Source organism: Labrus mixtus, chromosome 15, assembly GCF_963584025.1.
Source record: "Labrus mixtus chromosome 15, fLabMix1.1, whole genome shotgun sequence".
NCBI classification, from domain to species: Eukaryota; Metazoa; Chordata; class Actinopteri; order Labriformes; family Labridae; genus Labrus; species Labrus mixtus.
The window spans coordinates 1,477,000-1,498,093 of record NC_083626.1 but is presented as its reverse complement, the minus strand read 5'-3'; the positions used below and the strand labels follow the sequence as shown (position 1 = coordinate 1,498,093).

Sequence of the window (21,094 nt, the reverse complement as noted above, 5' to 3'; positions counted from 1 at the left end):
ATTAAACAATGCTGTATTTTGACAAGTGACTTTTCAAGCTGTTAATAGCTCTGTCAATCCTAAAAGCGAGGAAAAAGGTCTTAAGCCAGTACATCCATGGCCAATTAGATTAGGAGGACCCTGTGAGGTCCCCAAACAATGGGCTCTCAGAGAATCTGCAATAACACAAACATGGCCCCTGACACACAGATCTACAACTTCAAAAGAAACCATTATGGGTTATATTAACTGAAGCAGTTAAAGACTCATATTAACAATCACAAATTAAATATATTGCTTTAGTGGCATACATAGTTTTGTCATGATTCAGTCTTTAGTTTGTATGTTGTCCATTTCAAAGTTAAGTTTTCCTTGTGGTTATTCATCCTAGTGTTGCTTGTTTCCCTTGTGTGTTTTTGTCTTAATGTTTCATAGTTTAGTCTTTAGTGTTTCCTGTTTTATTTTGTAGTTTCTTATCCTTGTGTTTCTTTGTTCTAGTGGTTATGTTACATTCTTGAGTTCTCTGTGTATCTTAGTTTTTCTTGATTTATGTTGTAGTTCTAGTCTCCAGTGTTTCTTGTCCTGTCTGTGTGTTTCCCGCCATTGTGATCGCCCTCATTGTCTTCACCTGTGTCATTAGTCTCACCTGTGTTTGATTACTCCTGTGTCTATTTAGTGCAGTGTTTCTTCCTCAGTGTTTCTGTGTCAGTTCACTGTCGTATGTGAGTCTATGGTGGATGTCGGTCATCTTCTGCTCTAATGTTTTGACTTCTAGTTTTTGGTTTAAATTAAGTTTTGTTTTTCTGCCTTCTGCCTTTTTGTTAAATTAAATCCTTTTGGTTATTCTGCACTTGGGTCCACCTCCCTTGTTTTTCCACAACTGTGACAAGTTTAGTCTTTGACGGAGCAGGTCTTATACAGGGTGGCAATGAAATCAAGTTTTTTACAGGTTGTAAATCATAAATCTGCATAGACAACTATTCAGGTAACATGTTTTTGTTTTTTTTGTCAGGGTTTCATCTAAAAAAAAAAAAAAAAATTAGAACACCACATAGACAGTAATTGTTTACCAGTCAAGCAGTTTCCTAATCTGAGCAGAGTAAATATTATTGTTAATTTAAGAGAACGATGGAAAGACACAGAACGAGTAAGAGTGGGGTACCTATAGTATGAGCCGTTGTTTGGTCCTTGATCACAGTTAAATGGGCAGGCTTTCAGCTAAGCTTTACTAAGATGGTATGAGCTAGAACTAAAAACAAGAAGGAAATCGGCGCACTGGGTTTATAGGTCAAAGGTTCAGTCTTAACCTTGGGGGCTGAATGGTCTATATTCTGTTACTTACTTGACTCCTTGCTAGCTTATGTTGCACACTGTCCCTTTTATTTAGGAGAGGCTGTGGTTCAGTTGGTAACGAGTCAGTCGTCTCCCAACCAGAAGGTTGGGCAAGACACTCTCCCTCTGCTTCGTTGGCGTCATACGAATGGGAATAGTTACTTCTGATGGTCTCTTAACATGGCAACCTCTGCCATCAGTGTGTGAATGGGTACATGTGACGTAAAAACACTTTGAGTAGTCAGACGACTATAAAGCGCTATGCAAGCTCAAGTCCATTTACCATTTACTTAGTGCTGATCTCTTGAGGAGGCAACAGTACTTAAACAGGTCTTAAGATAAGCATGTGATGAACTGAGGGTAGTTGGGAATACATTTAAGGTGAACTCCTACGAACTTTCTAATTACCACAGCACATATTCTGAATTATATCAGGTAATTGCAAGACTTCATTGGACTTGGACAAAAATGGAGACTGCAGAATAAGAAATTTTGTGGAAGAAAACACCAATTGATTACCTATAGCAGCAGTCTGCTATCCCTTGATCACAGACAGAACACAGAACACACAGTGAATCTGAAAAACCGACAGCTGCTAGGAAAAGCGCTCCAATCACAGACTTTGTAGGACTAACTGTAATCATACCAATCCTTAGAAGTTCGGTTCATTTGATGTTGGTCTGTTTACTGTGGAAAAAAGAAAAAGGAGACATAAACAGTGTTGAAAAGAGTTAAAAGATGCAAAAACTGCACACTGTGACAGAGAAATCTACAAAACCAAGGATGGCACATGAAGTTAACAGTAATGGTTATGTGTTGTGTCTGCCACTTATATTATACTAAATGGACTTGAGCTTGTATAGCACTTTATAGTCTTCTGACTACTCAAAGCACTTTTACACCGCATGTCACACCGACCCATTCACACACTGATTGCTAAGATCCTCAGAAGTAACTAGTCCCATTCACATTCATACTCTGAATTCGGGGTTAAGTGTCTTGCCCAAGGACACATCTGACATGTTGCTGGGGATCGAACCCTCGATCTTCCGATTTAGACACAACAGGGCTGTATCTGAATTACCAAGTACCTACTCAATCTGTCAGTAGGCAGTAGGCAGTAGGCAGTACGTACTATCCGTGCTGTATACTGTTTAGTACCTACTATTCAGTAGGTGCACACAGTAGGCAGATATTTGTTCCTACTTCTTCTGATTCATTCAGTATGGAAGTGATGTCATTTACGTTTCCCGAACCGGCCGCATCCACCCGTTTTTTTGTTTTTTGTTTAGCTTTATTCAAGAGGAGTAATGCGCATATACAGTCAGGTAAACAAAAAACAATATCACAATGTAAATCAAGTAAAAGACAGATTAAATAACTAAATCACATATAGTACATAAAGGAAAGTACAAAGTAAAGACAGTAATATACAGAATATAAAATAAACCAATAAAGACACATTTAAATAGTGAAATCATTATTTAAATAGAGGGGGAAAGGTTTTATAATAATGCAGACATTTGTTACATTTTTTGTTAACTAAAAGTAGTGATTTCAGTCGGGACTTTAAATTAAGATTAAATTAATCCACGCTCGTTTGTTTTGATTTGGAGGCGCACGTGAAGTGACGATTTACGTTTAATTTCGCACAGCATTGTGGGTGGTAAAATACAATTCATTTCCTGAAAGGATGCATCCGATCCATACTGCATGAAACCAGGAAGTTAGTATCCATACTGAAATGTTCAGTATACTGAGGTGGACCCAAAAAATGACCACTGAATGACCACGAGAGTTCAGTATGCTGAAACTCCCTACTGAAAAGTACGTACTGCCTACTGAACTGTGGCTATTTGGAAAGGGCCCAGTTCTACCAACAGAGCCACAGCTGCCATTAAAGATTAAAGAATGGCTGTTTGAAGCAGACTCTAAACAAGCAGGGGAAAAAGTGAGGTGTGGTGAAGTGAGTCTGAGAAGTATGGATAACAATAAAGCCGATTAAAGGGACTTACCATCTCAGTCAGTTTCACCACCACCATACATAACACTATTAGACATAATTCAATTTTATAAAGACTGGTGAATTGAAAGGAAAATGCCAGCATAATCCTGACTGTGAGGAGACAGGAAAATAAATCAGCAGCTGTGTTGGAAGTATATGCAGACCTGTTTACAATGTCCCACTTCACCCTCAGAGAAAAAGTTAAGTGTAATGTGAGTAAAAACAGTTAGCTTAGCTCTTGTTTTACAGGGGTACCAAGTTAACCGTTGGCGTGGTGTTTTGGGGTTGGGAGTTTTTGATGTTTATTTAGGCACAAATTGCCTCCTGCTACCTTTCTTGGTTTTTCCCCTTAGCACAAATCTACAATATAAAACTTTACGAGTATTGTAAGAGATAGTTAGAAATGATGTGTTACTATCCAAAGTGATTCTACATGATCTCTCTACCTGCTCATCTTTTTTTCAGCAGATTTTGGTATACATCTCCATCCTGCATTTGGTATAAACTATACCCTATACTATATGCCACGTTTAATGTGATGAAGAATCAACTCTTCTGTCCAAACCGATGTAGAATGTTTTTCTTTTAGAAATACTCCAACTACAGTTTATATGGAATACTGTAAATTAAATTCTCCATTGCCTTTGACAATTCAGCATTATTGAACTTATCTCTTCACATTCAGGTAATGTTAAGTCATTTATTAGAACTTTTTAAAAACATTTTCCTGTGTATAATTGAATTTGTGCTGGCCTATGGAGCTGTGTAAACATACAAGAATGTATTTAGTTGTTTAGTTATAGCATTAACACATGGAATGTTCCACTTAGATGGAAAGAACATTTGTATTTATCATTTCAACAATTATTTCCCTCTCTGAAGCCAGCTCAAGCAGCAGAGCTATACCCGTCACTCATGTCCCTCTATGAGGTTTAGATTTTTTTGGCTTTTCCAGATCATCATGGAGACTCTGAGAGGCAGTGCTCAAATTCTGACAATGCCCAATCACATATGAATCTCCAGCTGATCTAACCTTCTTTCTCACACTGGTACACATACACGCATTATTCTGTCTTTCTTAGAGAGATATTGAAGTTCCTCATTTTTCATCCGCAAACTATTTCAACATGAAATGCATAGGGGTCTCAATTTGAGATTTGTTAAAAACAGCCAGCAAGGCAGGCTAGTAAAAGTGACTGGGCCTTTAAAAGTGATAGATTTTGAGATTTTACAGTACAATATTTGTACCGTAATTGTAGTGTTGGAGTAGTAGTTATAAGAAGTGACACAAATAGAATTACCTAATGAAAATGTATATTATGCAGTTTTATAGCTAAATGGAATTGTTTTACTTCATAACTTTTAAAGTCTCCCAAGCATTAGCAGATTCACCAAAATAGTCATTCTATGGTTATTGGCCATTTTGTTTTGGTACATGTGTGTCACTGAGCCATGGGCTATTGGCAGAGAGATACATTTAACATCTACCCCTGCCTGCTGGTAGATAATCAAATGTAAGTAAGGTTTATATTTCCTGACTTGTTCGGCAGCAAATGACATCATGTTCGGTTTTGCTCAAAATGTGTCCAACCAAATATGTCCTTTGTTCTCCCCCTCACTCAATATGCATCTTTTTTGTATATGGAAAATCTGTTCCTGATTTGAGTTTTCTTTTTCGTATAAAATGCACGACGTAGAATGTTCAAGAGTGTTGCATTGGAGTCAAAAAGGAACCCCTGAGCTCCTGATGATAGGGCACCGACTTCTGATGTTGAGCTGCAGAGGCTGCCTGTGTTTGTCTGTCCGTCACTTTGGAGCATGTGGTTTTAGTTACCAAGGGTTTTTACTGCTCAACAATGTTTCTGCCTTGGAGCGCAGCACACTGCATAAAGACTACTTTGTCCCCTGATGCCCACACGGGAAGTGTCTGCCTCATTGTGCACACACACACACACAGACACACACACACACACTGCGCAATAATGACATCAGCAAGGCCACTGAACCCATATCAACCAAGGTAATATTTTCCCTCTAGACAGCAACATTTTAATAGTGCTTTGCCCAACTGTGTCTCCTCTTAAACAGAGAGAGTCAAAACTAATACTTTTTTAATACCACAGTTCCACTATGTTGATTAAAAAAGTAGGATTTTTACCTGCCTGCAAGTCCGTTTTCCACTGTGGCACCAGTGCATGCTTAAAAAGCACATGGCACTGCCAAGTCCAAGGCCTAAGGCAAATGGAACATGTGATCAAACCTTAAACCCAGGTGCCACTGTGCCACAAGTGCAGAAACATATAAAGATCAAACAGTGAAATAGAGACAAGTGATATTACACATGTGCTTATAGACTCATATAAAACTTTAGTATTAAACTATAAATTACTGAATTGCAACAATGGGATCTCATCAGCCAATAATCCTTCTTAGAAAACTAAACAAAGTAGATGTGACTGTGATCTCATGGCCCTCTTTCAAGGAGTTGATTAGCACACTCAGGAGTACAAAGTGAAAGACAATGGAGCAGGTGTGGCATGCAGTCTCTGCGGTTGTCACTTTGCACACTTTAATATATTCTTTATTAAAAAAATGATGGTAAATTCTGGTCATTTACATTTATAGGGCCACTGAATAGCTTGTGGTGTGTGCTTTGTTTCAACTACATTCCCCATCAGCAAACCTACCAGGGAAGACTTGACGAATACAGTTCATGGGTGGTAGATCACAGCACTTAATAATTAAAACTAAATGTATTTATATATTTTACATTTCTGTACTAAGATTTCAGTTATGACTTTGCTATTATTGTCAATTCAGAAATATCTGAATAACTACAATAACACAATACATGTTTTAGTGCAGCCATTACAGTGATTACTGCTTCAAATACATTTCATTTACAGCTGGTTCAACTGTACTTAACTTGAAAGGTCCACTCATAGATCATATGTTCGCCCTCACAGTTCATCGCAGCATCCCTTTCACACCCAAACATTTTGCCCACACCCCGAGGCCACCAGCATGTGTAGCATTCAGTAGAGTTCTAACCTTAGACACAGTAACAGATGGGCTAGGGGCTAAGCCAAGCAAGAGAGAGTCATCCAGGAATTCTACAGAGCACCAAAACATCTCATCTCAACACAGGAGAGGCTGAAAGGTTACATGTGTTCAACATTACTGCTTGTTGGGTTTAGTGCATGGATAGAAAGCCTCACACCTGCTGGTGTCCGAGGCTCAACTATAGAAAGCTGTTTTATTTCAAAGAAAATTAGTTTAACCACAACAAAGATTTGTGAATGGTTTTTTTTAAATGTAAGACAAATCAATTATCATGTACACACTGGCAGCATCACATTTCTATACATGCTGTATTTGAGTTGGTTACATTTTTAAAAACGACAAAAATTAGCTGTTTTAATATTACAGTGATGCTTCATGATTAGATACAACAAAATTATAGAATACATGTATTGAAATGTTGCTGCATTTCAATGGAGCTAATTCATTGTGAAATGAATATCCCTCAGCATCCACATGGAGCATGTGATTCATGTTTTATTGACTATATTTTGGATTAAGGTATTTTTTTAAAACGTACGGTTTTTGCCAAGTGGACTCATAAAGGATTTTATTTTCATTAATAAAAGGAAAATGGTTTTAGGTTCAAAAAAGTTTGAATAAAAAGTTGTAAAATCACATTCTTCACAGTTTGACAGGGCCAAAACAATATTCTGTCGCCATCTTGTGGCAAGAGAACAACATTTTTCTTGGACACACACTGGACCACCTAAACTTTTAGTTAAATGATCATTTCAGGTACCAATGTGTCTTTATTGATTTCATCATTTCATTGGAAGAGATACACAGATATGGCTATGGCATTATCCTTCTTAAATAAATCTGATACAGTTTATTCTCTTTTAGATCTGAAAAGGTGAATCAAAACTTTACAAGTCTTCCAAACTTAATTTCAACTGTCGACAATGAGAGGTGTCCGTTTCTTGATTCAGAACATGATAACCTATAAATGTATAAAATCATAGAAAACAATTGTGTTCACCGCCAAAGATCTAGCCAACACTCCAATCAGATCAAAAACTACTATATTAGATCTATGGATGTGTTACTAAAAATATATATATTTTTAAAGCATATACATACTCAGGAGCAGGGGTGTGTCCAGGGATGTGTGCAGGGGTGGCATGAGACCCCTTTGAAATCTGATTGGCCACCCCAGGTGGCACCCCAAAAATCCTAAACTGTGATTCGCTCTTTGCCCTTTCAGATATGGGATGTGTGAAAAACGACTATTTGGGATTTTATGCAAAAGACTTCTAGTATTTTTCTGTACAATTTCACACATTTTCTTTTGTTTGTACTTTAAATTGTAAAATACCAGTGCATAGGGAAGTAATGCACTCTGTCTTACTGAACTTCATGGGAATGTTTTACGATCAAAACCTTGCCAATTCATGTATTTTAACAAGTTACACATTGTGCAGGAGTTTTTGGTACTTTAAATTGTCTCTTTGAACATAAACTCAAAAAAGTCTGGACACACCCCTGTTAGGGAGAAGCTTTATTGTTGCTGTTTACTTTCCCGAAGTGCTTTCCAAAACTTCCATATCACAGTCTTAATTTACAAACCTTTAACAGCTGACAAAAAACAATGTCTATTGGCAACATGAGCCATCTTAGATACCTTTTCAGCACTGTAGCCAGGCTGACAGAGAGTCATGGCTCCATTGAGCCTTGTATTCCTCTAGCCCTCAGCAGTAATGATTTCCTTAGCTTTTTCAACAACAAAGTTCTAGACATCAGAGACAAAATTGGTAACCTCCTGCCCTTACCTGGTGCAGATACGTCTGTTACGGCAGAGACAGTTCCAGGACCAGATATTAGTCTCGACTGTTTTTCTCCAATCGACCTTTCAGAGCTACATTCCATTTTTTCTGCATCGAAACCGTCAACCTGTATTTTGGACCCAATCCCAACCAAGCTGTTTAAGGAAGTCTTTCCCTTAGTTAGCAACTCCATATTAGATATGATCAATATGTCTTTACTGGCAGGCTATGTACCACAGACATTTAAAGTAGCGGTAATCAAACCTCTACTTAAAAAGCCTACTCTGGACTCAGGAACTCTGGCTAACTACAGACCTATATCCAACCTTCCTTTTATCTCGAAGATCCTGGAGAAGGTGGTAGCTAAACAGCTGTGTGACTTTCTCCATGACAACAGTTTATTTGAAGAGTTCCAGTCAGGATTTAGAGTCCACCATAGCACTGAGACTGCACTAGTTAGAGTTACAAACGATCTACTTCTAGCCTCAGACAGGGGACTTCTGTCTGTGCTCGTCTTGTTAGATCTTAGTGCTGCTTTTGACACCATTGACCATCGGATCCTGTTGTACAGACTGGAGCATTTGCTTGGAATTACAGGGACTGCTTTAAGTTGGTTTGAATCCTACTTATCAGACCGATCTCAGTTTGTACATGTTAATGATGAGTCCTCTATGCACACTAAAGTTTGCCATGGAGTCCCACAAGGTTCAGTGCTTGGACCAATTCTTTTTACATTATATATGCTTCCTCTGGGAAATATTATGAGGAAACACTCCATACAGTTTCATTGTTATGCAGATGATACTCAGCTTTATGTATCAATGAAGCCCGATGGTACCAGTCAGTTATGTCAGCTAGAAACATGCCTTAAGGACGTTAGGACCTGGATGACCAGAAATTTTTTGCTACTTAACTCAGACAAGACTGAAGTTATTGTGCTAGGCCCTAAGAACCTCAGAGAGACTTTTTCTAGTGATGTGACTGTCCTTAATGACATCAGCCTGGCATCTAGCACCACTGTTAGGAATCTAGGAGTTATTTTTGATCAAGATATGTCTTTTAGCTCTCACATCAGTCAAGTTTCAAGAACAGCCTACTTTCACCTTCGTAATATATCCAAGATCAGGAATATCCTGTCGCAAAGTGATGCAGAAAAACTAGTTCATGCATTTGTTACCTCCAGACTGGATTATTGTAACTCTCTTTTGTCAGGGTGCTCTGGCAAATCTCTAAAGACTCTTCAACGGGTCCAGAATGCTGCAGCTCGTGTACTGACCAGAACCAGGAAATGGGACCACATTACTCCTGTCCTGGCTTCTCTGCACTGGCTCCCTATACAGTCTAGAATAGAATTCAAGATCCTTCTTCTCACCTACAAAGCTCTAAATGGCCAGGCACCATCTTATCTTAAGGAGCTACTAGTGCCGTACTGTCCCTTGAGAGCGTTGCGGTCCCGGAGTGCAGGCCTGCTGGTGGTACCTACAGTCTCCAAGTGTACTATGGGGGGTAAAGCCTTCAGTTATCGGGCTCCTCTCCTCTGGAACCGCCTTCCAGCCGGGGTCCGGGAGGCAGACACAGTCTGTATTTTTAAGATTAGACTTAAAACTTTCCTTTTTGATAAATCTTATAGTTAGGGCTGGTGCTGGTGTAGACCAGCTCTTAGTTATGCTGCTATAGGCTTAGACTACCGGGGGAACTGGCACCTTGAGCTCCTCTCTCTCTCTCTCTCTCTCTCTCTCTCTCTCTGCATATACAGTACATCATATTACTGCATGTATCTATCTATAAATCTCAGTCACTAACCACCTACTTTCCTGGGAGCTCTTGAGCTCTCCTAGGCTCCTCAAGATCGTCGGTTGACGGCTTGCCAGAACAACCCCCACCCCACCACTACCCCCTCCCCACCGGATCGTGGGTTGGCGGCCTGCCAGAACAACCCCCCACACCCCCTCCCCTCCCCACCGGATTGCTGATGGACGGTCTACCTCCCCCCACCCCCTTGCTCTCTATCCCTCTTCCTGCATCTTATCCCATCTCTCCCCCTATCCCTTTCCAAGCCCGGCGCAGTCTAGGCCTGTGAAGACTGTTTCGTCATGAGCCGGGGATCCGGCCGAAGATTTCTGCCTTTTAATAAGGCAGTTTTTTCTTACCACTGTAACTTTTGCTGCTTTGCTAAAGTGCTCATGATGGATAGGCCGGATCTTTGTAACATAGCAATAAGTAAGGTCCTTTACCTGCTTTTTGTAACATAACAATGAGTAAGGTCTTTTACCTGCTCTTTTGTAATGTTAACAGACAATGAGTAAGGTATTTTACCTGCCTTTTAGTGTCTCGAGATAACACTTGTTATGAGTTGACGCTATACAAATAAAAAAAAAAGTTGATCTTCACAGCAGTGTTTATAACTGCAAATACGTGTTAAAGTCCTTCTACATTAATAAAGGCTCATCAAAGTGTTGTTATTGATTAAGCTATGTATCAGACATCAGTATTATTTAAATGTTGACGCATTACCTGATCACTTGATAAATAACCATTTCTATTCAAAGATTAAGATATGTGTGAGAACCAAGTTGAAAGCCTGGGTTATCAAATAAAAAATGATACGGAAAAAATACAATATGACTTATAAGGCTGCTCATTTAACTACCATGACTTGTTTGTCAATGTTACTAATGATAATTAACATGCAAATGAGCCCTGGGAGGAAAAAAGGGGCAGAGTTGTTCTGTGTAAATAATTACTGTGGAACATCATAGTTATTAATGAGAACTTTCCAGACACAAGACAGGACAGTAATTGGGGTTGTGATAAAAGAACATGTAACAAAAAATATTAAATCATAACATAATAATGGTTTCTGCTCATTTTATACGAGTCTGTTCCCAGGGGAGGTTGGACTAGAAACTCATTTTGGGGTGGGGGCAGTTCTCTTTTACCCATCCCCATTCTGCAATCTAAAAGGCTGGCCCTATTTGACTTTTTATGAATGTAATCGCGGATACATGTGTAAAAGGCCACACCAAGCACTCTACTAACTCCTAAACAAGATAGATTAATCTCAATATTACATATGAGAGAATAAAAATGGCCATAATGGCTCATCGGCTGTAAGCTGTCACCTATGGGTGTGATTAATTTGTTCCACCTATCTGTGGGCAGGACGTAATTGCACTGTGTCACGGCAGGAGGTAATTGTAAAAGTATCCAGGTAAAATGGCAGACATTACGCTTTAACATTTAGTCCATTTGTTTCTATGGGAACATATTCTTGGTGGCTTGTTTAGTCCCTCCTTGTTTTTGAAATAATTCTGGACCCATATGTTCATACGATAGAAAAATTACTGAGGAGGCTAAATAAAAGCACTACAATTTTGAGCAATAAATGCAACTCAAGATACTCAGCTTGTGTCTATTTCAATTTGTTAGATGTTGCATTAATACTGATTTCCAATAAGACCAATGTCTAATGATTATAAAACCCGACAGGATGTGATATATGTACAGGAAGACACAAGAAAAGAACCTTATCAGAGAAGTTTGAGATAAAATGGTCACGTTCCTTTTCAGTGCTTAAAGGTGCACTATGGAGTTTTGGAAGAGGAATGTGAACGTTGGAGAAGTGTACACATTCAGTGGTATATGTTCATAACTCTAAACACAAACTGTCCTCAGAGGAACATTTGGTCCCTGTAACTGTTTGAAGATAACATGCTATGTGAGAAGTTATGGTAGGGGGCCCGCAACAGTGAAACCACAACTCTCCTGGTAGCTTTTAAGCTCTAAACAGTGTTCAGGGACCCATTTTTTTATTTGAATAAAGTTTGTGTATTCAGTTCACAAAATATAGCATATAATTGTTTTACTTCTCCAACTCAAATTCCCCTATCAAATCTACATCGTGCACCTTTAATATATCCAGCACTGTGTGATGCTGCACTTGTCTAAAAATGCCCTTTTGACAAAAGCCTACCAGGCCTTTATTATTGCTGAAATAATACCCACAAATATATTCTTGTTTTTGAACTCTCAACCCTGGTATAACATTTATTAACTTCACATGTAATTAGTTGATTAAAATGTGGTTGTTACCATTCAAGTGTGACTGCTGGTCATCTTAGTAAAATGAATTACCCAAATTATTATTCAGTTTAGAATTAAAATGTCTGAAATGATTACAGCAGTCAAGCAACTTAAACCTTTTCAGAGTAATACCTTTTGTAAAACTTAAATAAGACTTTAAGCTGAACATTATGCAGCTTAAGCTTGAGATGAGTGGTTTGTGATATTAGTCCAACCAACACAGAGACACAATGTGTTTGCCAAATACAGAAAACACAGAAAACATTGTATGATTTACTGCATCCTTTATTTGATGGTGCAAAAGTCTGCTGTGACTTTTAACTCTCCAAATTAGTTGCTGGTCATTGCCTGGGGCAAAAAAAAGAAAGCATAAAGAGCATGTCACAAACATGCCACCAGATGGCGCTTAAGAAACTTTGCTTCATCAGATGACAAATACTGGGGAATTTCACAACTTACTTTTACTACTTTTATAGGTTTTTTTTTTAACAGTTTGAGTGAAATTAAAGAAAATGTTCAAACTTCATCTTTGCTCTTCTTAATTGAAATGATTTCTCCAATATTTGATTGACATAATGCAATGAGCACAAACAGAGGCTGACTGTTTCATGGGAGAGGAAGGCTTTAGCATTGTCTGCTTGAGCCAAATCAAAGAAAAATGTATTAACTTACATGTGTATCATAAAATCTTTTAGATTTGGTTTCAAATGCCTTTTTCACTTACTTTGTTGATCCAGGAGATGTAGCCGCTGACCCTGGTGAAGACGGAGGGCTTCTTGGGGTAGTTGCATCCCATGCTGGAGCCGAAGCTCACCACACCATGCACGTCCCAGGAGCCATCAGGGTTCTGACAGTTCAGGGGACCACCTGAGTCTCCCTGAAGGGGATCAGAGACAAGCAGTATTTGGAATAAACAGGAGATGACAAAAGCCCTGATAAAATAATCGTTTAAAATCATAGTAATGTAATTGCAGCTTTGCCTGAGTGTAAGACTTCAATGGTGTTATTAAAAACAAGTTTGAAATAAGCTCACGTTGCAGCTGGCCAGATCACCATCTCCTCCGGCACAGACCATGTTGCTGGTGACCAGGCTGCCCCACCAGTCTGACCTGGTGCAGGTGGATTGTCCGACCACAGGGAGGAGGGCCTGCTGCAGGATGTCAGCAATAGGACCTCCAGCTTTAGAAAAAAACAAAAAACAAGACTTTCAGATTAATGTCTCATGGCACACCACATCAGTGTCTATTCCAAAAGTAAATCACATCTCTATTCAAATTTTGAATTTGAGTTTTTTGAAGATTTATGAGGATTGACAGAGGTTATATTTATTGTCTTTTGAAGAAGCTTCTATATAAATATATCTGGTTCTGTATTGCAAGACATAACCTTCATATTTTCTGGAGAAAAACAAAAACAAAGACAGCATCCAAAAGTAACAAAACATCGACAAGTTTAGAACTATGACACAGAAAAAACTAAAACGTAATTTCCAAATTAACTGACAATGAACTCAACCACTTAATCACCATTGAATAGCCAATAATAATTCAGCTGATTATTGATCTTCTGTGTCATGTCTAACTCATAATGTAATTTGAAACTAAGAGGAGGTGATGAAAAAAAAGTGACTTTTCTTTGACAGGGAACTTGTTTGAACAATAAAGAAATGACAGGAAATTAATGATGCTCTCCTTGATTCAAAGTTCAGAACTTACTCCAGAGACGGCCCCAGCCGGTGACGTAGCAAGGAGCTCCGTGAGGCAGGATGTCTCCAGAGTTGGGAAGACAGGCAGGCATGATGGTGTCAGACAAGGTGACAGGGGTAGAGAGCTTGATCAGGGCAATGTCGTTACTAGAGCAGGAAAGCATATCAAGTTTATGTTCAGGAAGTGAAATAGACTTCTAACAAAGCAGCATAATACTGTAACTATTCTACTAAAGATGAACTAAATGACTGAACCCACCGGATTCTGTAAGAGTCCCAGTTCTCGTGAACGATGATCTTGGAGGGGCTGATGGCGATGGAGCCGGCCTCACTGTTGTCCTTCAAGTTGTGCTTGCCAAGGTAGACTCTGTAGGTGCGACTGCTGCTCAGCCACACACAAAAAACACAAAACACAGGAAAAAAAAGAGTAGATTCAATTACCTCAACTTCAATAATATTACTATGAGACTACTGCTCCTATTACAAATCATTAATTTAACACTTAAGTGTTTTCATAAACCCCATTGAAAATGATTAGTATTCCTCTTAAATAATTTTTTGAATAAAAGCAAAAACACTTACAATTGATTTTGACAGCTTGTGAATGACTTTAGTTAAAAACCAGACTGGATTCTTATTTGAACTCTTTAGATTTTCTTGCAGAAGGACGGAGGGAAAAGTAGCATTTCCTTCCCAACTGCCTCTTTAACCTGTCTTCATAAGTACAATGCATACCAAAGGCTTGAACCGCTTTGTCCTCTGTTCCTCATGCCCCTCTTTGATTTGAGATGACTTTAGATAACTTTTGAGCCTTACCCGATGCAGTGAGCAGCAGTGAGGACCCACTGGTTGGAGATCAGGGTTCCTCCGCAAGTGTGGTAGAAGCTGCTGCCACTCTTGTACTGTAGAGACACCTGAGGAAGACAGAAAACATAAAAATGATATGAATGCTGTATGACTTTAGAGATGACAGATTTTAAAGGACAGGCCTTAAGGTAGCTTACCTGCCAGGGCCAGCTGTTCTCACGGACATCATCTCCACCGACCACCCTGTTCACCACAGGGGGATAGGTAGGCAGACCACACCCGTAGGCTAAAAACATAAAACATTATGGTGATATATGTCTAAATACAAGCTGTAAACTAAGTATTCTATTTTAACTATGAAAATCATTTTAACATAGGCCAATATATTTATTTGTTTTACTCTCTTATCAAATTCCTTGACCACTTCATGAAAGAAAAAGCTCAAGCTTACCACCAGCGACAAACAAAGCCAAGATCACGAACATCATTGTGACTGTCTTCAGTAGAATGTCAGAGAGACATGCTCCTCCTTATATAGTGCTTTAACACACCTGAAATGTGTGACTCGACATTTGCTTCAGAGCAGCCAGGAAAAAGTTGGTGGGAAAAATAACTCAGCCTTGGAGATAAGCAACCACAGATATCCCCAAATACACCTTATCTCTCATACTCAAACTCTGTGTGAACCTCACAGGTGTCAGACACCTGGGTGTGTCAGGTTTTTAAACTTTAGGTATTATAAGAAGAAATAAATACAACTTAAAACACAATTTTTGGATGTGAAAAATAACAGTATTTACTTGAAGCTTAAGTTGCCGGGCTTTTAGAACAGAAGTCAGTCTCTGTAAATGTTGCTTTATATGAACCTTACTCTTTGTGTTAACACACAGTTTTGAAAAAAATCCAAAGAAAAAGTTGACTAGTGACTTTTTTGAATATTTGTGAAAAATTAAGAATATGTGCAACAAACAGATGTATTTAATTGAATCTAAAATCAGTCTTTGATGTGATCATATAGACATACCGGTATAAAACACTTTGGTTGGGGAACCGGTGGTAGAGTGGTTAGTAGTTAGTACCCGCCTGGGTTCGAATCCGACTGCTTTCCTACCATGTCATTCCCCACTCTAACTTAACAAATCCTGAATTCCTTTTTGAAAAATAATATAAATGATTAACAGTAGCTGTGTAGTTATCTGGTTTGATTTTGCTGTTATATTTAATCAATACTATGGCGGTTGTGGATCAGAGGTAGAGCTGGTCTACTTTGATCCTCATCTCATGCAGCCACGCGTCAAGTATCCTGGGGCAAGACACAGTAACCCATAATTCCTCTTTAGTGGCATGACCAGTGGAGTGTGAGTGCATTTGAATATGATTACTTTATATTGAGCATAGCAGCATCTGCCATCAGTGTTAACGAGTGAATGTGCCATGTTGTGTAAAAGCAGCAGTAGTAGTCTAAAATACTATAAATGCACTATAGAAGTCCAAGTCCATTTTAACATTTTAACATTCAATTTGTGGCAGCACTAAAATATTTTGGTTTGGATGGTATTTTCTATACTGATAAGACTGGTATTGTGCATTAATATTATGAAAGCATTAGATGTGTTTTGTAGGATCATTCTATAAACAACATTTTAGTCACCTAAATGTTGAAAACACAAGTTAATGACTCATGTAGAATAATTGTACTGCTTAATCATTCCAAAGTACAACAGTACATTCATAGGACACATTCAGAGCAACTAGAAACTTTAACAACCCTACATTTCCCTGACTTGTTCAACAAACAACTTGAAAATTAGATATGGCATCACAACACTGGCCTTGGCCTAGTATCGCACAGCATTCATGTCCTATTTAATATTTACCCGGCTCCACCCAAGTATTAGGATTTGTCAAAGAAAAAAATTCTAAGAACTTGGTACAGCATTTGTAGGTTGCACAATCTCATCAAAGGTATAAATATGCCTGGCCTGGTTAACTGTGGCCATACGGACATGATGAAGTTTGTGGTTCTCGCCCTCTTTGTTGCTAGTGGTAAGAATTCTTGTTGTTATGTCATCTGTTATGAGCAATGTTCATATACAGTATTTCTCTAGCAAATGAATACACATTACAGTTGTGCCCACCAGCTCACAATTTTAAAATCTGTCTCTGTCTGTCCTCTCAGCCTATGGGTGCGGCGTGCCCACCTTCCCCCCTGTGGTGACCAGGGTGGTTGGAGGAGAAGATGTCAGGCCCAGCAGCTGGCCCTGGCAGGTAAAACATCTCTCTCTCTCTCTCTCTAACTCTCTTTGTTTCTCATACACACACAACACAAGAAATCAGCTGTTTTGAAATGATTTTCAGAGTGCAGACATCATAGAATAAAGCAAATAATTGTCTTATAGCTCACACATCACAGTGCTTGACATGTGGACATATGGCAAAAAATGTTTTGATATTAAGCAATGTGCAGTTACATATGATAATGTAAGAAATTCTCATTCAAACAGCACTTAAAAAGAAAGACCCTTTAAATTATAAAATCAATGAATGAAGTTGGCATTCTCACTGTGTGTCTTTTTATAGGATAGGTTAGGGTGGATAATACTTTATTGATCCCAGAGAGGAAATACAGGCGTTGCAGCAGCACAAAGACAAGTAGAAGATGGTCATACAAAATAAAAAATGTAAACAGAATAGATAAGATGAATATAAATAAAAATAGGGGGTATATACAAGTACAATATAAATGGTGAAGTTAACTATAAAGGGCAATTAAGCCATTATGTTCAGTGAATGGCAAGATAAAGTGACAAGTGATGATTAAAGTGACTTGGTATTAATTAATATAATATTCGGTAATACAGTATAATAAATAACGCAGACGCATGAAGTCAAAAGGAGAACTGAGAGCAAGCTGATTGTGTTCATGTGTGTGCTTTAGATTTCTCTGCAGTACAACAGACAGGGAGAGTGGAGACACACGTGTGGAGGTACTCTGATCTCTGACCAGTGGGTCCTCACTGCTGCTCACTGTATCAGGTATGAAACTATTCATGAATATTCTCCTCCATATTTTAATTCTCCGTGCACGTAATTAAACTGTTGCATTCTGTTTTCTGTTCGTCAGTATGTTGTTCTCCTCTCTTTTCTGGATGTTGTCATTCCATTGGATTACACATAGCATTGATATAAAGGCAAATATTCTCATTATAACGTTGTGTAGTGAACTCTGTTGCTTCGGCCGCGTTGTTTATTTAAGTCACGTCTTACCTCAGGAAATCCCCCCCCTCCCCTCTGACAGGGATAGTCTCCCCCCCCCCCCCCCCCCCGACAGGGGAGAATCTCCGGAGCGGTCCTTCTGTAATTATCTAGATATTATCCGGAGTGCATATGTGAAAACGGCTATGGTGATTTATCACAAGCACACTTCTTTACTTTCTTACTTATAGGACTTAACAGTCAATTCACATGCTTGTACAGAGGTGAATTTTTCCACAAAATGTGGTTGGTAAATAGCTACTAATTGTTTGCTAAGCTTTCTACAGAGTTGAGTATTATCACAACATTTCCATTCCATTGTCTGTGTGTTCATGACCCCTTGACAGACTGTGTAAGTTGAGAACATATGGTCTTTAATACCTTTACATTCCTCTCTCTGTCACCTTTCAGCACTGGCAGAGAGTACAGAGTCGCCATGGGAAAGCACAACCTGGTTGAGACAGAGGAAGCTGCTGTGTTTATGGGCACTGCTAACATCATTGTGCATGAGAAGTGGAACCCCTTGTTCATCCGGTACAAAATGACTCGGCTGTTTTCAGACCTTTCTGAAAATCCACAACATAAACAGTCCTGAAGTTACCTTAAAATTGGTCTTATGATTAATTTAACACGTGTGTTTTGTCCCCAGTAATGACATCGCCCTGATCAAGCTGGAGTCCCCTGTCACCTTCTCAGACAGCATCATGGCCGCATGTCTTCCTGCTGCTGGCGTCATCCTCCCTCATAACGAGCCCTGCTACGTCACCGGATGGGGTCGCCTTTACAGTGAGTGGACAATGTCCTCCATCTCTTTGAGGCAAAATCTAAATCGGTAAAAATAGCTCAGTTTAAATATATTCAGATGGCAGGGTCCAAATTGGTATTCAATTGTTCGGTGTTTATGAAAAACACAAAATACAAACTACATGTAATTATGGAAACTGAAGCAAAGAAATCATTCTTTCAGCAGCTTCAATTAAAAATATACAGTACTGCTGTCTGATAGATAAGTAAATGGTATTATCTTAGTATTTGAACTACAAAGGCTAAAGTAAAGAGAGACAGAGCCATTGCAGACTCGTCATGTAGTATTCAGTGTAGTAATGCCAGTGTCATTTCATGTCATATTACACTGAGAGTTTAATTACCTCTTCTGACAAGCACTCCGTTCATAAGCAAAGTTACTACAATTTTTCAATTTTTAAAAAAGACAATCAGTGATCTAAATTTAAGCAGTCATTTTAAGAACTTTTTGAATTTTCTAGTTTTGTTAATAGAGGAGATTTAATAAATTGACAATATTTATTCAAACTGTACACTGGTCTATCAGTCTAAAATAAGAAACTGTTGCACTTGTGAATGTTGTCTATGTTGAACAGGAGAGACAGTGTTTGTTTGCCTCATTCTTTCAATCAGATGGCTTCCCTCAAGGCTTTAGTCAGATACAGCTGTCATGATGAGGTTATGATTCTAACCAGTATTTGACCTGAGCTGAACTGGAACTTGTATGCATCTTCCTCCTCCTACACAGCTGGAGGACCCATCGCTGACATCCTGCAGCAGGCTCTCCTGCCCGTGGTGGATTTTGCTACCTGCAGCAAGTCTGACTGGTGGGGTTTCCAGGTGAAGGATACCATGGTTTGTGCAGGTGGAGATGGAGTTGTGTCTGGCTGCAATGTAAGTTTAAAATAAATAATAGAATGACACATTATTCCCTAATGATCTCAGACATCAAACACAAAAATAGCAGGAAATACTATTGTCTACTACTAATACTTTTGACTTTAAAACTACACTAAAAAAACAGCTATAGGCTACCACAACATACAGTATATCCCCAAAACACCACATCTACAATACCATAATAAGATATCAATTCACCACAACATTATCAAACAGAGTTCATTCCTAATGACCATAATCTTTACACCAACAAACCTTTCAGTAATAAAAAGGAGATACCACTCTGGATATTGTATGCTATCTTGTTCAAAGTTCAGAATAAAAAATCCTGTCGTAATTTCAGATAAACATTCAGTGTCTTTAAGTTGTCATGAGCAATGTGAATACAAAACACCCACACTCAGGAAGAGGAAGTTACAGTTACCAGTGGCTTCCGTACTGATCATGTGTTGTCTCTAACATGATGATTCAGGGTGACTCAGGCGGCCCTCTGAACTGTCAGAACAGCGATGGTGCCTGGGAGGTTCACGGTATTGTCAGCTTTGGCTCTGGACTCAAATGCAATTTATTCAAGAAGCCCACCGTCTTCACTCAAGTCAGCTCCTACGCAGACTGGATCAGCTCTGTAAGCTCACCAAACACACACACTCAATCACCAGTTGAAGAGTATAACTCTTTTTGATGTGTGCTTTTTCTTGCCACTGTAACTTTGCTAAATGTTGTTAAGTTCTGTGCTCATCATGACATCGGGTCTTTGTAACATAACAATGAGTAAGGTTCTTTTACCTGCTTTTTGTAAAGTGTCTCCAGATAACATTTGTTATGAGTTGCTGCTATACAAATAAAGATTGATTGATTGATTGATTTTAGGTTTTAAATGTGTATAACATAACAAACTATGTAACCTTTTATTGCTGAAAATATGGTGCTACACTACATCTCACATCTCTTTCTATCATCTCTCCCACAGAAAATGGTGACCTATTGAAAGGACAGGCTTTTGGAGATCAAGGGAAAAGGGCACATGTAAAATAAATACTATTTTGAAGTACAAAACAAAAAATCACTCTTGTATTATTTTATTTTAAAATATTTTTTTTAATTAACAAGTTTGTAGTATTCCAAAAATGTGAAAACACAAACAAATAAAGCAGTTTTGAATCTTAAGCCAAGAAATCACCTTGGGTTTTTCCTTTATTCCAGAAATGATGTCATACATCATGCTTTATCAATGGCACTTATAATGCCCTATAAGGTATAAACTTGCCAATAGGAGTCGTGATGGGAAAATCCTGTCAGCCACCACATGCTGTGTCCCAACACTTGTTTGTCTTTCCGCAAGCGTCAACCAGGTTTCTCAGAACTTTTGTACACTGGTTAGAAGTCGCTAACTTACAG

The 21,094-nt window shown here is 38.7% G+C and overlaps 2 protein-coding genes and 2 long non-coding RNA genes across 4 annotated transcripts in view; 2 read left to right on the top strand and 2 right to left on the bottom strand.

Moving 5' to 3' along the window:
- LOC132990324 (uncharacterized) overlaps window positions 1-21,094 on the top strand; it is a 268,474-nt gene that overhangs the window by 37,818 nt on the left and 209,562 nt on the right. The gene's annotated exons all lie outside the window — the stretch shown is intronic.
- LOC132989205 (uncharacterized) lies at window positions 1,581-5,624 on the bottom strand. The gene is made up of 2 exons (XR_009675898.1): window positions 5,475-5,624; window positions 1,581-1,998 (listed from the first exon to the last, which is right to left on the bottom strand). It is a non-coding gene; the product is annotated as an uncharacterized LOC132989205 (long non-coding RNA).
- On the bottom strand, window positions 12,511-15,361 carry LOC132990320 (chymotrypsin-like elastase family member 2A). Its single transcript, XM_061058513.1, has 8 exons — window positions 15,210-15,361; window positions 14,956-15,044; window positions 14,768-14,865; window positions 14,211-14,333; window positions 13,962-14,098; window positions 13,280-13,425; window positions 12,971-13,123; window positions 12,511-12,594 (listed from the first exon to the last, which is right to left on the bottom strand). The coding sequence occupies exons 1-8, from the start codon at window positions 15,244-15,246 to the stop codon at window positions 12,577-12,579; spliced, it is 801 nt and encodes a 266-aa protein (XP_060914496.1). The 5' UTR covers window positions 15,247-15,361; the 3' UTR covers window positions 12,511-12,576.
- Window positions 16,674-20,863, top strand: LOC132990317 (chymotrypsin-like elastase family member 2A). Its single transcript, XM_061058511.1, has 8 exons — window positions 16,674-16,804; window positions 16,938-17,026; window positions 17,697-17,794; window positions 18,425-18,547; window positions 18,663-18,799; window positions 19,545-19,690; window positions 20,169-20,321; window positions 20,667-20,863. The coding sequence occupies exons 1-8, from the start codon at window positions 16,732-16,734 to the stop codon at window positions 20,682-20,684; spliced, it is 837 nt and encodes a 278-aa protein (XP_060914494.1). The 5' UTR covers window positions 16,674-16,731; the 3' UTR covers window positions 20,685-20,863.

Coding starts and splice junctions, on each gene's coding strand:
- LOC132990320 (XM_061058513.1), bottom strand. CDS start 15,246: ATGATGTTCGTGATCTTGGCTTTGTTTGTCGCTGGTG. Junction 14,334..14,767: donor ACTGCTGCTCACTGCATCGG/GTAAGGCTCAAA, acceptor GTGGCTGAGCAG/CAGTCGCACCTACAGAGTCT. Junction 14,099..14,210: donor TGGGACTCTTACAGAATCCG/GTGGGTTCAGTC, acceptor TTCCTGCTCTAG/TAACGACATTGCCCTGATCA.
- LOC132990317 (XM_061058511.1), top strand. CDS start 16,732: ATGCCTGGCCTGGTTAACTGTGGCCATACGGACATGATGAAGTTTGTG. Junction 17,795..18,424: donor ACTGCTGCTCACTGTATCAG/GTATGAAACTAT, acceptor GTCACCTTTCAG/CACTGGCAGAGAGTACAGAG. Junction 18,548..18,662: donor TGGAACCCCTTGTTCATCCG/GTACAAAATGAC, acceptor TTTTGTCCCCAG/TAATGACATCGCCCTGATCA.